Here is a 17689-nt window from a genome sequence, read left to right on the forward strand (position 1 = left end):
TTCAGCATTTTTTATGAAGATTTCTGTTAAATAATATATATAATATTACATAGTGTTATATTCTGTTACATAATGTATATAATCTGAGCATAATCCTAGTACTTCGTTGGAAAACCTTTTGCCGCAACGACAGCATTACATCTACGTGGCATTGAATCAACCAAATTAATTAAAACATCAATTGGTATTTCCTCCCAAGTGCGCTTAACCAACTCAAACAAATCATGCTGATTAGATGGTTTCCGAACACTAATTTTTCTCTCAATATGTTCCCAAAGATGTTTGATTGGGTTCAGGTCCGGAGATTGTGACGGCCATTCCAAGATACGAACTTTCTTTTGAACTAAAAAATCCATGACTAGCTTGGAAGTGTGTTTTGGATCATTATCGTGTTGGAAAATCCAACCACGCAACATTTTGTTATTTGCATGTGGCAGCATTATATCTTTGATTATTCCTTTATACATGTTTTGGTCCATAATGCCTTGAACTCGATAGATTGGACCTACTCCATCACGGCTAAAACATGACCAAACCATAATTGAACCACCACCATGCTTTACTGTAGGAACTTGGTACTTAACATCATTTCGAAGACCTTTTGGACGTCGAACATATTTAATACCATCAGAACCAAACATATTAAACTTTGACTCATCACTCCATAGTATTTTTGACCATTGGTTTGCTGTCCAACTTAGATGCTCTTTAGCGAATTTTAACCATGTTCTACGATTTTTTTGCAGAAATAAAAGGTTTTTTAACAGGACGACAGCCAAAAAGGTTGTTTTGTCTTAAGCGACGCTTTACTGTTGCATAAGAGCAAGAAATTTGATGGGACTAAGTAAGTTCTCTATGAATTTCTTTAGCACTCTTGCGCGGATCTGCCTTTGACGATCTTACTACAACATTATCTTGGCGAAAAGTTGTTGATTTCGGGCGTCCTGACTTTGTTGATACTTGGAAGTGACTCCGTTGTTGAAAAACTTTTAATGTATAACCAACTGTTGATCGTGGAATATTCATATCTATTGAAATTTGTCGCACAGTCTTACCGTTATTAAATGCTTGTACAATCAACTTTTTCACTGCCTCGCTTAAATATTTATTATGTCCCATTACAAATTATTGATCATTGAATGTTTTTATAAAAATCTGCCTTCAGAAAAAGAAGTTAAAATAGTCTAAGTTATATCAACATTGTTAGAGTTTAGTTTGTCCAATTACTTTTGAGCCAATCATTTCCATTCTTTTAGCAAAATTTTGAGTAATTACTCCCAAAAGGGAATTTTTGTTTTGTTTTTCATAATTTTAGTATAATTTGACACGCTTACACGAAATTTCATTTAAAAATCTTTACTTAATGAGAAAATATAACAAAAAAGGTGTTTGTCCAATTACTTTTGGACGCTACTGTAGTTGATTATTACACCTTATATGATCTTTTCTATGATTTTTTTGCAAGATCGACAAAAGGTAATGAAATAGTTATCCTCAACTATGGATGTAATGAAATTCTTTTTGACACATTAGTGGTTTCTGAAACCCTTGATTGTTTTGTGTACCTTGTGATCTTTATTTTGTCAGTAAGTAGCAGGCAAATTTAAAAAAAAAAACACTCATGTTTATCTTTATCAGAAATGTCATTTGAAATTTCTAGAGAAGTTAATTATAAGCCATACAAGTGATTGATGTTTAAGTAAATTGTCTCAATTCTTTTTTTGAATATTTGGAATAATTTTGATTGTTTCTTTACTTTGATAAATTACTTGCTTTTTTGAGTTAACTTCTTTTAAGCTTATCTAAGGGTGTAGTCATTTTGCAGAATGTTGCAGTAATTTTTTCCTTTTTTCATTTTCTTATACCTTGGGTCCTATACTAAATTTTTCGTATTTAGTAAATTGAAAAAGTATAATTTGTTATATGATCATTTTTAGTTTATATTTGCTGTTCATTTAGCTCATCAATTTAATGCAGAATCATCATCAACATATCCTGATTATCTTTGCAAATGGCAAGGACTTCCTTATTCTGAATGCTCTTGGGAAGATGGTAGTCTAACTGCACGTTTTTTTCAATTACAAATTGATGAATACTTAGATAGAGAGAGAGCAGAAACCATTCCTAATAGAAACACAAAGTGTTTACGTACTCGACCTAAGTTTGCAGCATTTAAATCACAGCCAGATTTTCTTGGTGACAAAAATCTTCAATTGCGGGATTATCAACTTGATGGAATAAATTGGTTAGTTCATGCATGGTGTCGTGAAGTGTCATGTATACTATCTGATGAAATGGGTCTTGGTTAGTCATATTTATAAAATAGCTGCATTTAGTTTTGTTACCAGACTATTAGCTTAATACCAATAATACAACTTTATTTTGTTGCAGGTAAAACAATTCAGACCATATCATTTCTCTCTTACTTATTCCATTCTTACTCACTATATGGTCCATATCTTGTTGTGGTTCCACTTTCGACTATGGATGCTTGGGCCCGAGAGTTTCGTTTGTGGGCTCCAAAAATGAATGTCATTGTGTATATTGGTGATGCAAATTCCAGACAAAATATTCAGGAGTATGAGTGGTGTAACAAAAAAACAAAGAAGCTAAAGTTTAATGTTTTGCTAACAACATATGAAATGTTATTAAGAGATAAGGTAATCATAACAATCATTACTTTTTTGGGGGCTTATTTAGAAAAATGTTTTTTTACAAATGTTTTTTAAATTTTATTGTATAAAGTTATATATTTTTAAACTGTAATTTTGTCATAATTTAACACTGAAGAAATCTAGAGAAATATGACTATACTATGTTTGCATCAATATCTATTGAAATTTTAACCCTTTTAATAACTTTGTATTATTCATCAATATTATGTTATTCTAGATGTTTAGATTTTTCTCAATTTATTTCATATCATTCATATAATTAGTTTATATAGATAGTTGCTTGGAACAACATAATCATTTGAATTGATTGAATATATAGGAGCAACTTGGATCTATTTACTGGGCATGTCTCATGGTTGATGAAGCCCATCGACTAAAGAATGATGATTCACTACTGTATCGGATGTTGATAGATTTTCGGACCAATTATCGTTTACTTATAACTGGGACTCCTCTTCAAAATTCTCTTAAAGAGTTGTGGGCATTAATGCATTTTATCATGCCAAATCAGTGAAGTGATTTTTTTTATACATATATATATGCAAATAATAAGTTACCAGTAATATAGTGGTATAATAGTTATATTATTAAATAGGTTTGACTCTTGGGAAGACTTTGAGAATAAATACTCTATATCTGACAAAGATGGTTTGCAAAAACTCCACCGAGACCTAGAGCCCTATTTGTTAAGAAGAGTTAAGAAAGATGTAGAAAAATCTTTACCTGCAAAAGTAAGCTATTGCTTTAGTGATCCTCAATTTAAAAAACAGAACATTTTTATGTCCCTATGCAAACAGTGAGGTCTTGCTGTTTATTAAACTTTTATATTAGGTGGAGCAAATTCTTCGCGTTGAAATGTCACAAATTCAAAAGCAGTACTACAAGTAAAATATTCAAGTTATTCTAATTGTTTCTAATTGTTTCCTTTACCTCTTATTCTAAAAATCACAGCATCAACTTTTCATCTTTTTTTACATATTTTTTTATATTTATTTTCAGGTTGATTCTCACACGAAATGTGCATGAGTTGTGTAAAGAATTAAAAGGAAAGTTCACTGGTTTACTTAACATAATAGTTGAGCTAAAAAAATGCTGCAATCATTCAAACTTGATCAAGCCATCAGAACTGCGTCTAGGAGACCCTTCCATGTTACAGGTATTATTATTATGAAACTGAAAAACCAAAGTTCAACTTTAAAAGTTATGTAAATCATAAATTTTTAAAATTTTTTTCTCTACCTGTTATTTTTTATACTTTAGACAATAATTAGAGGAAGCGGAAAAATGATTTTACTTGATAAACTTCTGTGTCGATTAAAAGAGACAGGTCATAGAGTTTTAATTTTCTCTCAAATGGTTCGCATGCTTGATATTATTGCTGATTATCTTTATATTAAAAGGTTTCAGTTTCAGGTAACTAAAAGATCAACATTTATACCCACAAAATCTTTTTTAACAAAATATTGTTTATTGAAAGTTTCATTTTCATGCCTTTTCAGAATTTTATTAAAAATAATAAAGTTATCATCTTATGTTTGATTTAAAGCATATTAAATTGAATATTAAATTCAGCTGTTTGTGCAAACAAAAACAAATCTGAAATTCTTGTTTAACCTTTTTAGAGGCTTGATGGTTCTATCCGTGGAGATAAACGTAAACAAGCTTTAGATCATTTCAATGCTGATGGATCACAAGTGAGTGTTTTAAAAAGTTATGTTATAGTAATAAGCTGAAAACTTAATAATTTTCTGACTCTGTTTCTTTTAGGACTTTTGTTTTTTGCTCTCGACTCGTGCTGGAGGTTTAGGTATTAACTTGGCTTCTGCTGATACTGTCATTATCTTTGATTCTGATTGGAATCCACAAAATGATTTACAAGCCATGGCACGAGCTCATAGAATAGGGCAAAAAAATCAAGTTCACATTTATAGGTATGATTTTAAGAAATTTTACTTAAAGCAAGTGCCAAAAATATTTTGTTATTAAAATGGCAAAGTTTTTTTTAAAAAAAAATCTAGAATGAAACAATCATAATTCAGGTTTGTGACTAAAAGTTCAGTTGAGGAAGATATTATTGAGCGTGCAAAAAAAAAGATGGTTCTTGATCATTTGATTATCCAAAGAATGGACACTACTGGCCGAAGAGTCCTTTCAAAATCCAATGTTTCTCTCTCATCAGCGTAAGGTTTATTTTGCTTATGTTTTTCATGACTCAGAAAATGCTTATTGTAAACCTTAACATTCTTAAAGTATTTTTTTTGTAATATTATTTTCTCTAAAAAAACTTGTATATTTATAATGAAAATGAATAAATGAAAATGAATTATCTTTTAGAAGCGTTCCATTTAAAAAGGAAGAGCTTTCTAGTATCTTAAAATTTGGAGCTGAAGAGCTATTCAAAGATCATGACCATGAATCTGACCAAAAGTTACATGTATGGTTTATCTATTTTTTTAAAATTAATTTTAATAGCATGATGTAAACAAAAAACTAAATGTTTAAAATTCTTAGGCAATGGACATTGATGAAATTCTTCAACGTGCTGAAACTCAGGAATCAGTTGATCCCATAAATAGTGTTAGTGAAGAATTATTGTCACAGTTTAAAGTAAGTTATAACTTAGATATTAAACTAAAGGCTTAAATTTCATTGTTTCAATTACATTAAAATCATGTTGCATTCAATTAAAATTATTTAGAACCTTAACAGAATTTTTATTTTATTTTTTTACAATAAACTATGTAATTATGCTGCATTTAATGAAAATTATCTAGATCTTTTCCTTACTATCAATCAGGTTGTAAACTATGCAGCATTCAATGAAGAGGATATTAAGGTTGAGCTAACAACTCCAATGCAAAAACTTTGGAATGAAATTATTCCTGAAGAGGATAGAAAACAGATTGAAGAAGAACTTGAGAAAGAAAAGAATAATGCATTAAAACCAAGAAGTCGTAAAACAGTGGTGAAGGTATGAACTTGAAATTATAATAATATCACTTGAAATGTATTCTATTTTATAACAGAATGCACAGTAGAGGAATAAAAAATGGTAAGATAAGAATATTTGCAAAATGTTTCTATAAAATTAGGCCTTTTTTTTTTGTTTTTGGCAAATTAGATGCATGTTGGTATTGAATCTAAAAAAGTAAAGTCAAAAGAGATTGTTGATACTGACACATCAACAGATTCAGACTCAGTTATTGACGATAATGATGATGGTACAAAAAATTTGAAAAAGCCAAGTAAAAAGTTGGCAAAAGTTTTAACTAAAGAAGAAGTTAAAGGCTTTTCAGATGCTGAGATTAGAAGGTAAACAAACATAAACATTTCGTTAAACATAAATATTTGGAGGTTATAGAATTTAAAAAATTGATTTTAAAAGTTGCATTTAGATTCATAAAGAGTTTTAAGAAATTTTCAAGACCAATGACAAGGTTTTTTTTTTTGGTTTTTTTTTCTTCAAACTTATTCCTTTCATAATTCACTTTTTTTTTAAAACATACTTTTTGAAATAAAAAGTTTTTTAGTAAACTTCTATAGATATTTTTCTTTAACTAGGCTGGATTCTATTGCTGAAGATGCTGAATTAACTGAAAAGTCTTTGAGTGAGCTCCATAATCTTGGTAGTCTTCTAAAATCATCTTGTGAGCAAGCTGTAAAAGAGTATCAAGAGAAGTTGCATCAAGATGAAAATTTTGATGGTAAAATATTGATTTCTATATTAATATTGTTTATTCTATTACTTATTTACTTGTGCATGTGTCTCTCACTCTATCTTTATTAGGGCGAAAAAAGGGTGCTACATTAAAGCTAGGAGGAGTTACAATAAATGCACCATCAGTTTTGAAAGCAGAAATAGATCTTGAACCACTGGCACTTTGCTTACCAAGTGATCAAAAACATCAAAAAAGGTGTTCATTAAACAACTTAAATAGATTTGAGAATGTCATATTGATTTTAACTTTAAATTTATAAGACTTGCCTAATTTTATTTCAGATATTTGTTTTTTCAGCTATCGGCTTACCACTCCTACACGTAGTGTTCATTGGGGAATACCTTGGGGTGTTGTTGAAGACTCCATGTTACTTATAGGAATTTTGGTACATGGTCTTGGAAATTGGGATGCAATAAAAAATGATCAATCACTTATGTTAAATGGAAAGGTGGAAAAAAATTTTATACTAGAGTTTTTTTTTAAATTGTGCTTTTTTTAAAATTTTTTTAAATTGTGCATTTTTTACTGAATATTAGATATTACCAAATAACAATGGTAAACCACAAGAGAAGCACTTGCAATCAAGAGCAGAATATTTATTAAAGCTTCTTAAGGAACAAAACAACCAAGTGGAAGAAAAATCTAAGAAGGTTTTGATTTTTTTATTTGGTAACTTAAGATTTTTCTTGATAGTCTCTATGACTTAATATTTTTTTTTTTCTCATGTTAATTTACATAGAAAAAGGTTAAGCTAAATCATTCAAAATCTACTACAAATAAATCAGAGCAGGAGTCACATGTTGATGTAGTTGTTAAGAACTCAAAGAAAGAGAAAACAAAATTGAAGAAGAATAGCAGCAAGAAACAGGTTTTTTATAATTGTTATAATTTTTCCAAATTATTTTTATGGTTACATTATATTCCTTTTTCCATAATGCAAAAAGCAAAAAGTTATTTTTATATAATTTCTTAAGTTGCTCTTTTAATTATTCTATATTTGATAAAACTATTGTTGAAAAAAAAAAAAAAGACAAAGGTACAGATCAGTTATAGACTATAAAAGTTGTTTATGATTGCCAGGGTAAAGAATTAATTTTAAAAAGGCTTTTAAAATGGTTTTGAAATAGTAGTATCGCTTTCAAATTGATGATGATGTTCTGGTTGTCACACAAACGAAATTTAAAAAATTAAACTAGACTTACTTAACCGTTTAACTGTTGCTATGGTTTTTTTATATTTGTTTTATTTTTTAGTCATCAGATCAAGCCTTATCAGAGACTCTTGCACCTGTTGAAATGGGATCTATAATCATAAAAGAAATCAACGACATGGATGATAATATTTTTAAAAAGGTAATTGTATAAAATCAATGTTACACCAATACAATATCTTTTAAAAAATCGATTGACTCGTTATAAACATCTACATATTTCTTCCTTTTTCTTTCTTTTTAGTGCAAAGAGAAAATGCGACCTGAACGTAAGTCTCTTCAACTTCTTCACACTCCTGATGAAAGTATGCCTCAAGAGGAACAAGTTAATACAACAAAACGTTGCTTACTCAAGATTGGTGATCATATTGAAAAATGTCTTGATGAATACCACCTTAATATACAGGAGCAAGATACTTGGAGAAGGTTCCACATTTTTTTTTTTAACTCCTATTAAAACTAAAAATTGACTCATATATTCAAATAAACTGAGCTTTACCATTCATTCAAAGGAAACCTTAAGGTTATCAATTCTGTCTGAATTATAGTTTTTAGTTTTTTTTTCATTTCCTAATATATTTAATTGTATTATCAGTAACTTATGGTCGTTTGTTGCAAAATTCACTGAACTCAGTCCTGCAAAACTATATAAACTCTATCGAACTGCTTGTCGTAAACGGGATACCCAACGGGATGAGGAAAAGAAAGAAATCGAAAAATTAAAAACTAACCACACATCGTCTTTAATCGAAATGGGAAAAAATTTACCTCCTGATCGATTACAGCTTGAAGCTGCTAGAAAGAAAGCTTTAGGTAGAAAAATTAGAAATTCATATTACAACATGTCTTTTCTTATAATATATTATTATTATTATTATTATTATTATTATTATTATTATTATTATTATTATTATTATTATTATTATTATTATTATTATTATTATTATTATTATTATTATTATTATTATTATTATTATTATTATTATTATTATTGGTATGTTTATTTATTATTACATATATGTATAACCACTACCGACAGAAAGTTTGAGGCAAGGGGTAGTTAATTTGTTGAAATAAGCTAATAGCTATAAATATTATTAGCTAATATTTTTTCGGATTTTTTTTTTTTTTTTTTTTTTTTTTTTTTTTGCATAGTAAAGATATTATTTATCACCATAACTTAAAAAAAAAAAAAAAACAATCAAAAAAATAATATTGTTCAAATCTTTGACTTCAAATATCCACCTCGATTTTTTATTATAGCGTTAAAGATTTTTGGCAAGTATTCTATTAATTTTTGCAATATTTGCTTTGGTATAGTATTTTATTTTTCTTGTAACGTATTCTAGAGGGTTTGAATAGAAGATGGCTGCTGTTCCCGTACTTTTCTATCAAGTTCTTCCACAATAATTCAATTGGATTAAGACTCATTCGACTAATTCTAAAATTTAACTACGCTCCAAATCTTTTAAATAACTTTTGAACGATATTAGTAGCATGTTTTAATTAAGTTATATGTAGATATTACATCCAAACAATTATTTTTTACTTACATACTTGTTTTAGGTAAAAATTTACAACCTGTCTTTCTGTCGGTATTGTATGTATAGTTAAACAATTTTTACTTTACATAATTGCAACGCTGTTTGCTTAGTTTCACTGATAGATAAGCGTTAGAGTGATGACGTTGCTCCATAAAATATTTTCAAGTATAAAATTTAAAGTTTTTAAAAAAATTGAACGAAAGTGAAGTAAGTGTATTTCATTAAAATTTTAAATTGGTATCTAGGGCTTAATTCCTACGTCAACAAAACACAGAAAAGTGAAAGAATACCACAAAAAAAACCGCTTGGTACTGAAATAAAACGAACAATATTGAGGAAAACTGAAAAGCATATGATAGAGTAAGTTTTTGAATACGGCATTTTGATTAATACCATTTATAACAATATTTCTGATCAATGGTTATGTTTCAAAATTATCGTTTTAGAGAAAAACTACCAAAGCGAAACAGTTTGACTCGTTCACAACACGAATACTCAAGTTCATCGGGTGAAAATTTCAATAAGCAAAACGCTCGAGATCGATCTCAAACATATGAACTTAATATAGCCTCTACGCGAGATGAAAAACCTAGAGTTCCAGATACACAGGTTCAAACAACATATCGTGAATGGAAAGAGGCTCAAAATAATAAAAATGTTCCATGTGATGAAAAACCAAACAAAGATAGACCTAACAATAAAGACTTTTACGTTGATCGCCATTATTATGATTCCAATAGCGATCTGAAATTTTATGACGGTAATAAAAAATCAGAGCGTCAGCATTTTCCAATATATGATCCACGATGTCGTCCTCGCCATTATGGAGATAATTCTGAATATGGGGACCAGATGTACTCATCTCCCTCTTTTAAAAAATCTCCCTCTGCATCGCAGTCTCCCTTATATTATGGAGATACTCGTAAAAGAACTAGAACTTCAAGTAATAATAGTGACATTTCAAGTTTTTCTCATCCAAAGAAGTTTTATGCAGACATTCATCATAGTTCAAGAGATAACGACAATTCTTAAAATTTAACGTTTTATATAACATCTGAAGTAATTTTTATAAAAATGAATTTCTTATTCAAAGAAAGCATGTAAATCTATACTGATATATTATGGCTACAATACTCTGCGTTATAAATTAATGCTTAAAGAAGCAGAATGGAGCTAAAGCGCACTTAAGGGTCCATCGTTGTTTATTTAGCTTTACGTCGAGGACGGAAAATGACCTTTTAAGGGGGAGGACATTGAAAACATTAAAACAGATTTTATTTTTCGCAACATGTGTTTTTTAAAATATACGCTTATGATCATTGTTTAAGGATTGTTCACCAGAATTTTAATGAACGTTGCTTTGCGTAGTTAGGTCTTGTAAAAAGATCTCGTAATATTAATTCAGATGAAAAACTAACAAAAATTGAGAGGGCTGTGATACCAGTTCTTTTAAAATATAAGGAAGAACAAATCATTCGGGTTTAAATTATTTCAAATGCTATTTTTAAATATTCTTAAAGTTATTAAAATTGCTATTCTTAAAGTTATTAGTAATACGGTTACATGCCAAGCATATCAACTAGCAGGTTTTCAAAAATCTATATGCATGGGGCGAAAATTGTTTACCTCATCTCCATTTTAAAATATTTCAATGTGGAATTTAAAAAATTTATAGCAAGTGTAACCAGAACTCGTGTGAGTTATTTAGATTCGTGATTTAAGTTAGAGAAAATTATGTTTTTAAATGATGGAGATTAGGGATTGCAATCCCGGAGGTCTTTTTCAACCCCGGGGTTAAAAAGCAGATACAACATCTATACAGTATTCAGCAGAATAAAAACAGTACGTTTAACTAAAAATTTAGTTTAACATGTTAATTAAATTTCACATGTTAATTAATGTTAAAAATTTTTGTTAGAAATAAGGATATACGTTATGTTTTTTGTGCTTCGAAATGCGACTTCAGGAAGCATAACGCGTCCAAAGTTTTATCGCCCATACGGTTACGAATTTTTGTATTGAACAGTCCAGCGGAAGAAAATTCCCGCTCAGCCTCGACACTTGTCTGTTTCACGGTCATTAGAAAAGAATAATCTCTTTTTAAATAATAGCCACGTGTACCCCCATTTTCAAATAGTGTCATTTCTTTTCGAATTTTTGATGACAATGTTTCTTGTCTGATTGGTTGTATTGGTGATTGTCCTTCTTTAATAACACGATCAAGTTCCTCTTCAATACTTAAAGTATTACTTTCTGACTCAGGTGCCATTTTAGGTTCTTCAATCAAATCCAGCATATCAGACTCAACTGATGCTCTTGCTATAGCAGGATTGGAAGCATTTAATCTTTCCAGCAATTCTACAGAAAGTTTTCGACATTTAAATGAAGAAGGCACTGTAATTACTTCTTTATTAACTTCAACTTCTTTATTAACTTCAACGGGGCTTCGACTGTTATGCAGGTATTGCAGAAGTTCACTCATATCGGTTCGGCGTTCATGCATGCGAGTCGTTAAAGCTCTACGCATTTCTTTGCTTGTGTTATTTTCAGCATCTTTTAATTTGTAAGCATGAAATAAATAGCAATGTCTGCGGTAAATAGGTTAGAATCTCGACGACATATTGCTTCAACCGTTGCTTTAATGGGGACTAAAATTGTAACAATCTCTGATAATATTGTCACTTCATCATGTGACAGAGCTATAGAACTATCTTGCACAGGGTAAAAATGAATTAATGCTTTTTGTATACAATTTTTTACTTTGTAAAATCGTTTAAGCATTAACAGAAGGCTGCTCCACCCTGTCTTGCAGTCCATTATTAAAGACAGTTGTTTTCCAAATTCAGCCTTAGTATATTTTTGTAAGATGTCGTTCTTGGTAGGTGATCGTCTAAATTTTAGTATTAGTTTGCGTACTTTTTTAATGACTGGCCCATAATGAACTTCATTTATTTCAATTTTAGGTTTTACATTTTCATGATTGTAGTCCAACAAATCTTCCTCAATGTCCTCATTTTCGGATGAATCACTGTCAGAAAGTTCATTGTTAAAATCTGGCTGATTTGCATCGAATTCTCTCTTTTTATAAAGAACATCAATTACAGCAAGTTGTATGCCGTGAGCAAAACATAATTGTTGGTTAGCAGGCAGCAACCTGCTAACTTTTTTCATAACACTAGCTCCGTCGGTAATTATAGCCACAATGTCGCTGTATAGATCAAGACTATGATCTTTAAGTTTTTTTCTAATAGTTCAATGCACTTTTCTGCTGGTAAAGACAAAGAAAATCTCTCTCCTACACCGAATTCCGTTTTCTTGCGCACTTCAATTTGATGAACTAAACCTAATCTTATTTTTTTGATGTACTCTACTTCATGATTACGAATTGTGTTTACTGACGTTGGTAGATTTCTGAATCCCATAGCAGTTAGAGCGGCACGTAAGTCTGTTGAAGAACAAATCACATTGAATGAAAGCCCATCAGACACCGTTAAACGAGCAAGTGTAGCACGAAGTGTTTTATCTTCCCTTTCATAAATCGAAAAGTATTCTGTTAGTGGTTTATATTTCTTTTTTGGCGGTTTATTTGGTGTGAATTCTCCGTTAATATTAGGTTGGGTTGGAATTTCGACCATCACATTATGCACCGACAACATGTGTGTATGAAGTCCTTTTGTTGAGCCACCACCAATTTTTAAAATCTTCTTGCAATTAAGCATTTCACACATCACTGTTTGGCCTTTTTCATCCTGTAGAAAATATTTCTAAACACTTACTTTTAGTTGTAAAATCCACATACGACATGCTGATTTAATTTTTAACATTAAGATTCTACCTTACATGAAAAGCGCTTTTCTTCAGTTTGAAAAAACTGAATATACTAAATAAGCTATTAAAAATTATTAACAATAGTAACTAATAGTCCGGTAGAATTTAGTCTTAACCTAGAAAAAATTAGTATAAAGACATGTTATATATCGTTGGAAAGCTTATTATTTCCTCTTTTAAATGAGTAATTGGTATTTTTTTTATTTTGGGGAAAAAAAGTTGTGACGCCATAAAGATTAGCAGAAAAGCACCAAAATTGACGTTTTTTTACTAAAAGAATTTATAATTTAAGCAAGTAAATGTAATATATTTTTATATTTATTACTCCTAAGTATTAGTAGTTGGTTTAATGAACTGAAAGCGAAATAATAATAACTAAAAGTACGGTATAAAGGCAGAGGGGGACGCTACTTTAGCCAATTTTTTGAAAATTTGACTTAAAGATGTGTTTACAAAACAAATATATTCAAAATATATAAAATACTGTTAAACGTAATTATTCTGTAATGTTACCAAGAGCATGTTAAAAAATATTTACAAAGAAGTTTATCTTTATGCATTAAGTTTATCTTACTTATTCTGATTAAATTAAAATTTATGTAAAAACATCTGAGAAGTGACGATCATGGGCTGGTTCATTTTCTTCGTCAACTTTCTCAATATTTGTACAGTTAATCCCGTGACAGGTAGCACACGATGAAGTGCAGTGAAGTCCCATCTTTCTGCAGGAACATCGACTCGAACAGGAGTTTTTACACCCACATCGAACAACCTTTAGGATATCCTCTGGACCTGCATTTTCATCTGTCGCTATTGGTGAGTACATAAAGCCATTTAATTTCCATCCCCAATTAAGTGGGTCAAGATCAATTTCACTTAGACATCTCCAAATACGCACTTGATGATATACTCTCAATCCATGGTAGTAAGCAGCTCTAGGAGATGGTGGAAGAACAGAAGGGTCTATGTAGATTTGATGTTGAGGAATGTAGCAGCTGAAAGAAACGAATTGATGCATTTCCAATCTCATCAGGCGATTTATCATCATGGTAAAAAATATTTGGTGCATTGCACAAGTCTTTGGCTTCAAGCTTTCTAAAAATTGAAGTCTTTCCAAAATTGTGAATTGCTGATGTTGTATCACAACCTGTAAATGCGTGCGCAAAAAGAATATTGTTAATGACATGTTCTGCTGTACTGCCAATAATCTGATCATGTCATAACATTCACGCTGGCAATCAACTCTTTTTGTCATACTTGTTAAATATATTTTGTGTAAAGATTCAACTGATTTACAGTGGTGTAATAAGAGGCAAAGAATATCGCTGTCATCAGCAAATATTGTGACGGGCTCTGTTTTGGAAAAGTTAAGGTGGTAGACTGCTAAAAAACATTGAAAAAAGTAGTTTTTCAAAAGTTGATTAGTTAAAAACTTTAACTATTGCTGTTTTTAAAAACATACATATTATTTTACAAAAAAACATAAAAAGGCCTAAAAAAACAGTTTAAACTTAGTAGGGTGATTTTGCTTCCCCTAGCAACGCTCATAGCAACGTCAAAATAAGGCAATTTTAACTAAATTTTACAAAATCTAAGCACTCAAACCAATAGCTACTTCTTTGTTTTTTGTTTTTCTATGTTTAAATGACATGGTGTGAAAGAACAACGTTGTTGAATTGGTTTATTACTATATATTAACTCGATAAAAGTGCATACTATCAACATTGGTTCTGCAGAAAGAAGAAATAAGTCTAAAAGCAAAAAACGTAAATGTTATAGATTACTTGAAATTAGTGTTGCATCTGCTGTCATACAGTTTAATGATGGTAAAACTGGTATGATAGATGTTTTTCACAGTTTAGGAATTTTACCAGGACATTTTACTAAAAACGGTTTTCAAAATAGTGATGTGCTACGTGAAAAGCTTATGGACATAAAATCATCTGAAAAGTTTAAAAAACAAAGAAAAAAGCTTAGAGCAACAAGGAAGGGGTTTGATGATAAGCACAATGATGAAGAAGGAACATTATATGAAAAGGGGGGGTTTTAACCTGTTTTCAAGTGTTAATATATTTGTATTTTCAAAATATAAAGTTTTATTTGCATTTTTCTCTGTTGTAAAGTTTTTCATATTCTGGATAAGATTGCGGGAGCTGTATTTGTCCAATTGATTTGAAATTTTGTACAGATGTTCATTTTTATGAGCTTTATGTCCTGAGATAAAGAAATTTTGGATAAAAATTAAAATTAAATTTTTTGGGCTGTTTTGGGGTCAGGAATTTGGCCTAAATTTAGACGCATAGAAAAAGCTTATGGTGCATCGAAATTGAAAAAGATTCAAATTTTTTGTTTATCTCAGGACATTTATCTACTTAAAAGGTACACAACTGTAAAATTTTGAGACTTGATATATTTTACTTTTTGAGATATCTTTTCCAAGAACTTTGCACTTTTTAGGCCTAAAAACACTTAAATTTGCCCAAAAATTAGAAAGAGGAAAAAAAAAAAAATTTTTTTCTTTTTTTAATCCTATTTATCGTGTTTAAAATGAGAAAATCAATTGGAATAATGTCAGATTTTAAAATTTTTTTTTTAGCAGTCTACCACCTTAAGTGCAATTTTAACGATTGTAGTATCTGCGTCAGAATGACACACATACACAGTAAAACCTCTTTCTCTTAATCTAACTTCTAGAATTCGGATAAATGATTTTTTGTTGGCGTAGTTAGAGAAAAATTTACTTCTATCAGACGGACAAGGATTGCTTTTATGTATTTCAACTGCAAATTGTGATAAAGATCCACGCTTTATACGCGTAGCGTCTTTTGTAGAATTTTCATATCCATCGAATACTACTACACTAACTTTAAGGTAATTAAGAAATTGGATGTACTTTTCAAAAATATTGTCAAATATTTCACCCTTGTTCCAATCGCAGCAGTATAAAAGAGCGCCACCATCGGCAACTTTTAAAGAATAAGGAGCAAATGGCATAGATATAACTGGCTTTGTTAGGTAATTTTTCAGCTTGTGTTTTTGAGCACTGCGCATAAGACCATCTTTAAAAAGTGACATAGGGAACGAAGTTAGTTCATAGTAAAAGTAGTCTTCAATTTCTTTTTCTGGTTTTTTCTCAACGATAACTGATAAACGCAAAAACAATGTCAAGGGATCAACTGATATATTTTCATGGTTGACTTTAATATTTGAGTACAGTCCTTGAAGATTTTTGAGTTGATTACTCCTTTTGAAGGATACTTCTGTGTATGTCATACCATTCATTTGTGCCAGTATTGATGCACCAATGCTTTCAGAACAATCACAAGTCACCTGATTAAACTCATCTACAAGCCCTGAGTCCAGAGCCTGAAGTTGTTCTCTTACATCAAATGGGCTATGAGAATCAAACCATGATTTAATTTTTTGAAAATCTTCAGAGTCACGTCTAATCCTTCCCGCACAAAGTTCTTTGTGTTCTTTACTTGAGTTTCTTGGCGAGGTTAATGAATTTATTGCTTCTGTCATTTCAGCGCACCTTGATAAAAAATATTATTTCTATATTTGTAAATATTTGCCCCATTTAGTTTTTGCTGGAAATATCTATTTTATTAGCAAATTCCAAGTAAACGAAACAATAAATATTTAATTTTATTTTTACCTATGCATTGTACTTGTCCAAACATGTAAAACATTTTCAGTAATTCCTCTGCCAACAACTCCTCCTTTGCCCTTTAACGATTTCATTAATATCTGTTCTATTGATAAATCAGTCCATATTCCAGACCAACTCTTTGAAGTGCGCCTTACTGTATGTTCTCCATTGAGGAACTGTTTATATACTTCTGGGTGAGTGCATGCTAATTCATCCACTGATTGTAAATATAAACGTAATGATTTTGTATAATTATTGTGCCCTGTTGAGGCAAGTAGTTTTAGCATACATTTTGTTGTAGCAATATGTAGGTTCCAGTTACTAGTTCTTTCCGCTCGAATAAACTCTTGTACAATAAATATATAGTGAACATAGTTTAGCCATAATTTTGCAGTTCGTGATTTTGCCATGTATTCTTCTTGCTTTTTTTCAAATAATAGAATTAACTTCTTTTCAAGGTCAGTGTCGCCATTTTTGTTATGCATATTTGAGCTGTACATTAATTTAATTTCAGTTTTTTCTTCATCGCTTAGTTCAACCCAAACTTCCTCCAGCAATATAGATAAGATAGAAGATGCAGCAAACATATGGCCTCGAAGACTTCGAGAAATTGCTTTTCCAGAAAACATTTGGTTGACTGAAGCGGAAGCGTAAACAGTTTCAAGAGCAGTTTTTAATCCACTTCCTTCCATCAATGTTCCAATAGCTCCAAGAAAACTCATTAGCTGATGAAATCCACCAATTCTAATAAAAACTTTCATTTTCTTTGAAGCCGCAATTTCATAGGCTTTCACATAAAGCTGTTGATCAAATGTAACACATGGCATTCCAAGGTTTAGCTTTTCTGATTGTATTACAACGAAACTTAACAAAGAATATAAAGCATTAAAATCAGTTGCCGGTAAGTTGATTACTGGAAGCATGGATACTTTAGAAATAGGAAGAACATTATTAACTTGACGACTCATGTAGGCAGCCCAACTTGGGCATCAAAGATATGCGACATGTTCCAAAGTATATCGACAAGGTTTGGCTTTAAAGTAACCTTAAATAAAAGAAAG

At 30.4% G+C, this 17689-nt stretch overlaps 1 protein-coding gene and 1 pseudogene across 2 annotated transcripts in view; one reads left to right on the plus strand and one right to left on the minus strand.

Moving 5' to 3' along the window:
• LOC145187641 (ATP-dependent chromatin remodeler CHD1-like) overlaps positions 1-10279 on the plus strand; it is a 30590-nt gene extending 20311 nt beyond the window's left edge. Inside the window, exons 11-35 of one of the 2 annotated variants that reach the window (XM_090094404.1) lie at positions 1960-2304; positions 2392-2660; positions 2995-3185; positions 3271-3406; positions 3507-3559; positions 3675-3831; positions 3936-4088; positions 4298-4369; positions 4443-4606; positions 4715-4855; positions 5010-5109; positions 5187-5282; positions 5473-5646; positions 5797-5987; positions 6071-6112; positions 6237-6379; positions 6463-6589; positions 6692-6842; positions 6931-7044; positions 7134-7262; positions 7648-7746; positions 7849-8030; positions 8200-8417; positions 9394-9508; positions 9595-10279. In XM_090094404.1, the coding sequence (XP_089950530.1) occupies positions 1960-2304; positions 2392-2660; positions 2995-3185; positions 3271-3406; positions 3507-3559; positions 3675-3831; positions 3936-4088; positions 4298-4369; positions 4443-4606; positions 4715-4855; positions 5010-5109; positions 5187-5282; positions 5473-5646; positions 5797-5987; positions 6071-6112; positions 6237-6379; positions 6463-6589; positions 6692-6842; positions 6931-7044; positions 7134-7262; positions 7648-7746; positions 7849-8030; positions 8200-8417; positions 9394-9508; positions 9595-10180 (4148 nt within the window). In that variant the 3' untranslated portion in view covers positions 10181-10279. Of the gene's footprint in view, positions 1-1959; positions 2305-2391; positions 2661-2994; positions 3191-3270; positions 3407-3506; positions 3560-3674; positions 3832-3935; positions 4089-4297; positions 4370-4442; positions 4607-4714; positions 4856-5009; positions 5110-5186; positions 5283-5472; positions 5647-5796; positions 5988-6070; positions 6113-6236; positions 6380-6462; positions 6590-6691; positions 6843-6930; positions 7045-7133; positions 7263-7647; positions 7747-7848; positions 8031-8199; positions 8418-9393; positions 9509-9594 lie in introns of those variants that run through there. The other variant, XM_090094409.1, reaches the window with a different exon arrangement.
• Positions 10280-13440: 3161 nt separating this feature from the next.
• On the minus strand, positions 13441-17609 carry LOC149892926 (uncharacterized; annotated as a pseudogene).
• Positions 17610-17689: the final 80 nt, after the last annotated feature.

Source organism: Hydra viridissima, unplaced genomic scaffold, assembly GCF_058129835.1.
Source record: "Hydra viridissima isolate aposymbiotic clone 2 unplaced genomic scaffold, HvirCarnegie_v1 scaffold_1, whole genome shotgun sequence".
Lineage (NCBI taxonomy): Eukaryota > Metazoa > Cnidaria > Hydrozoa > Anthoathecata > Hydridae > Hydra > Hydra viridissima.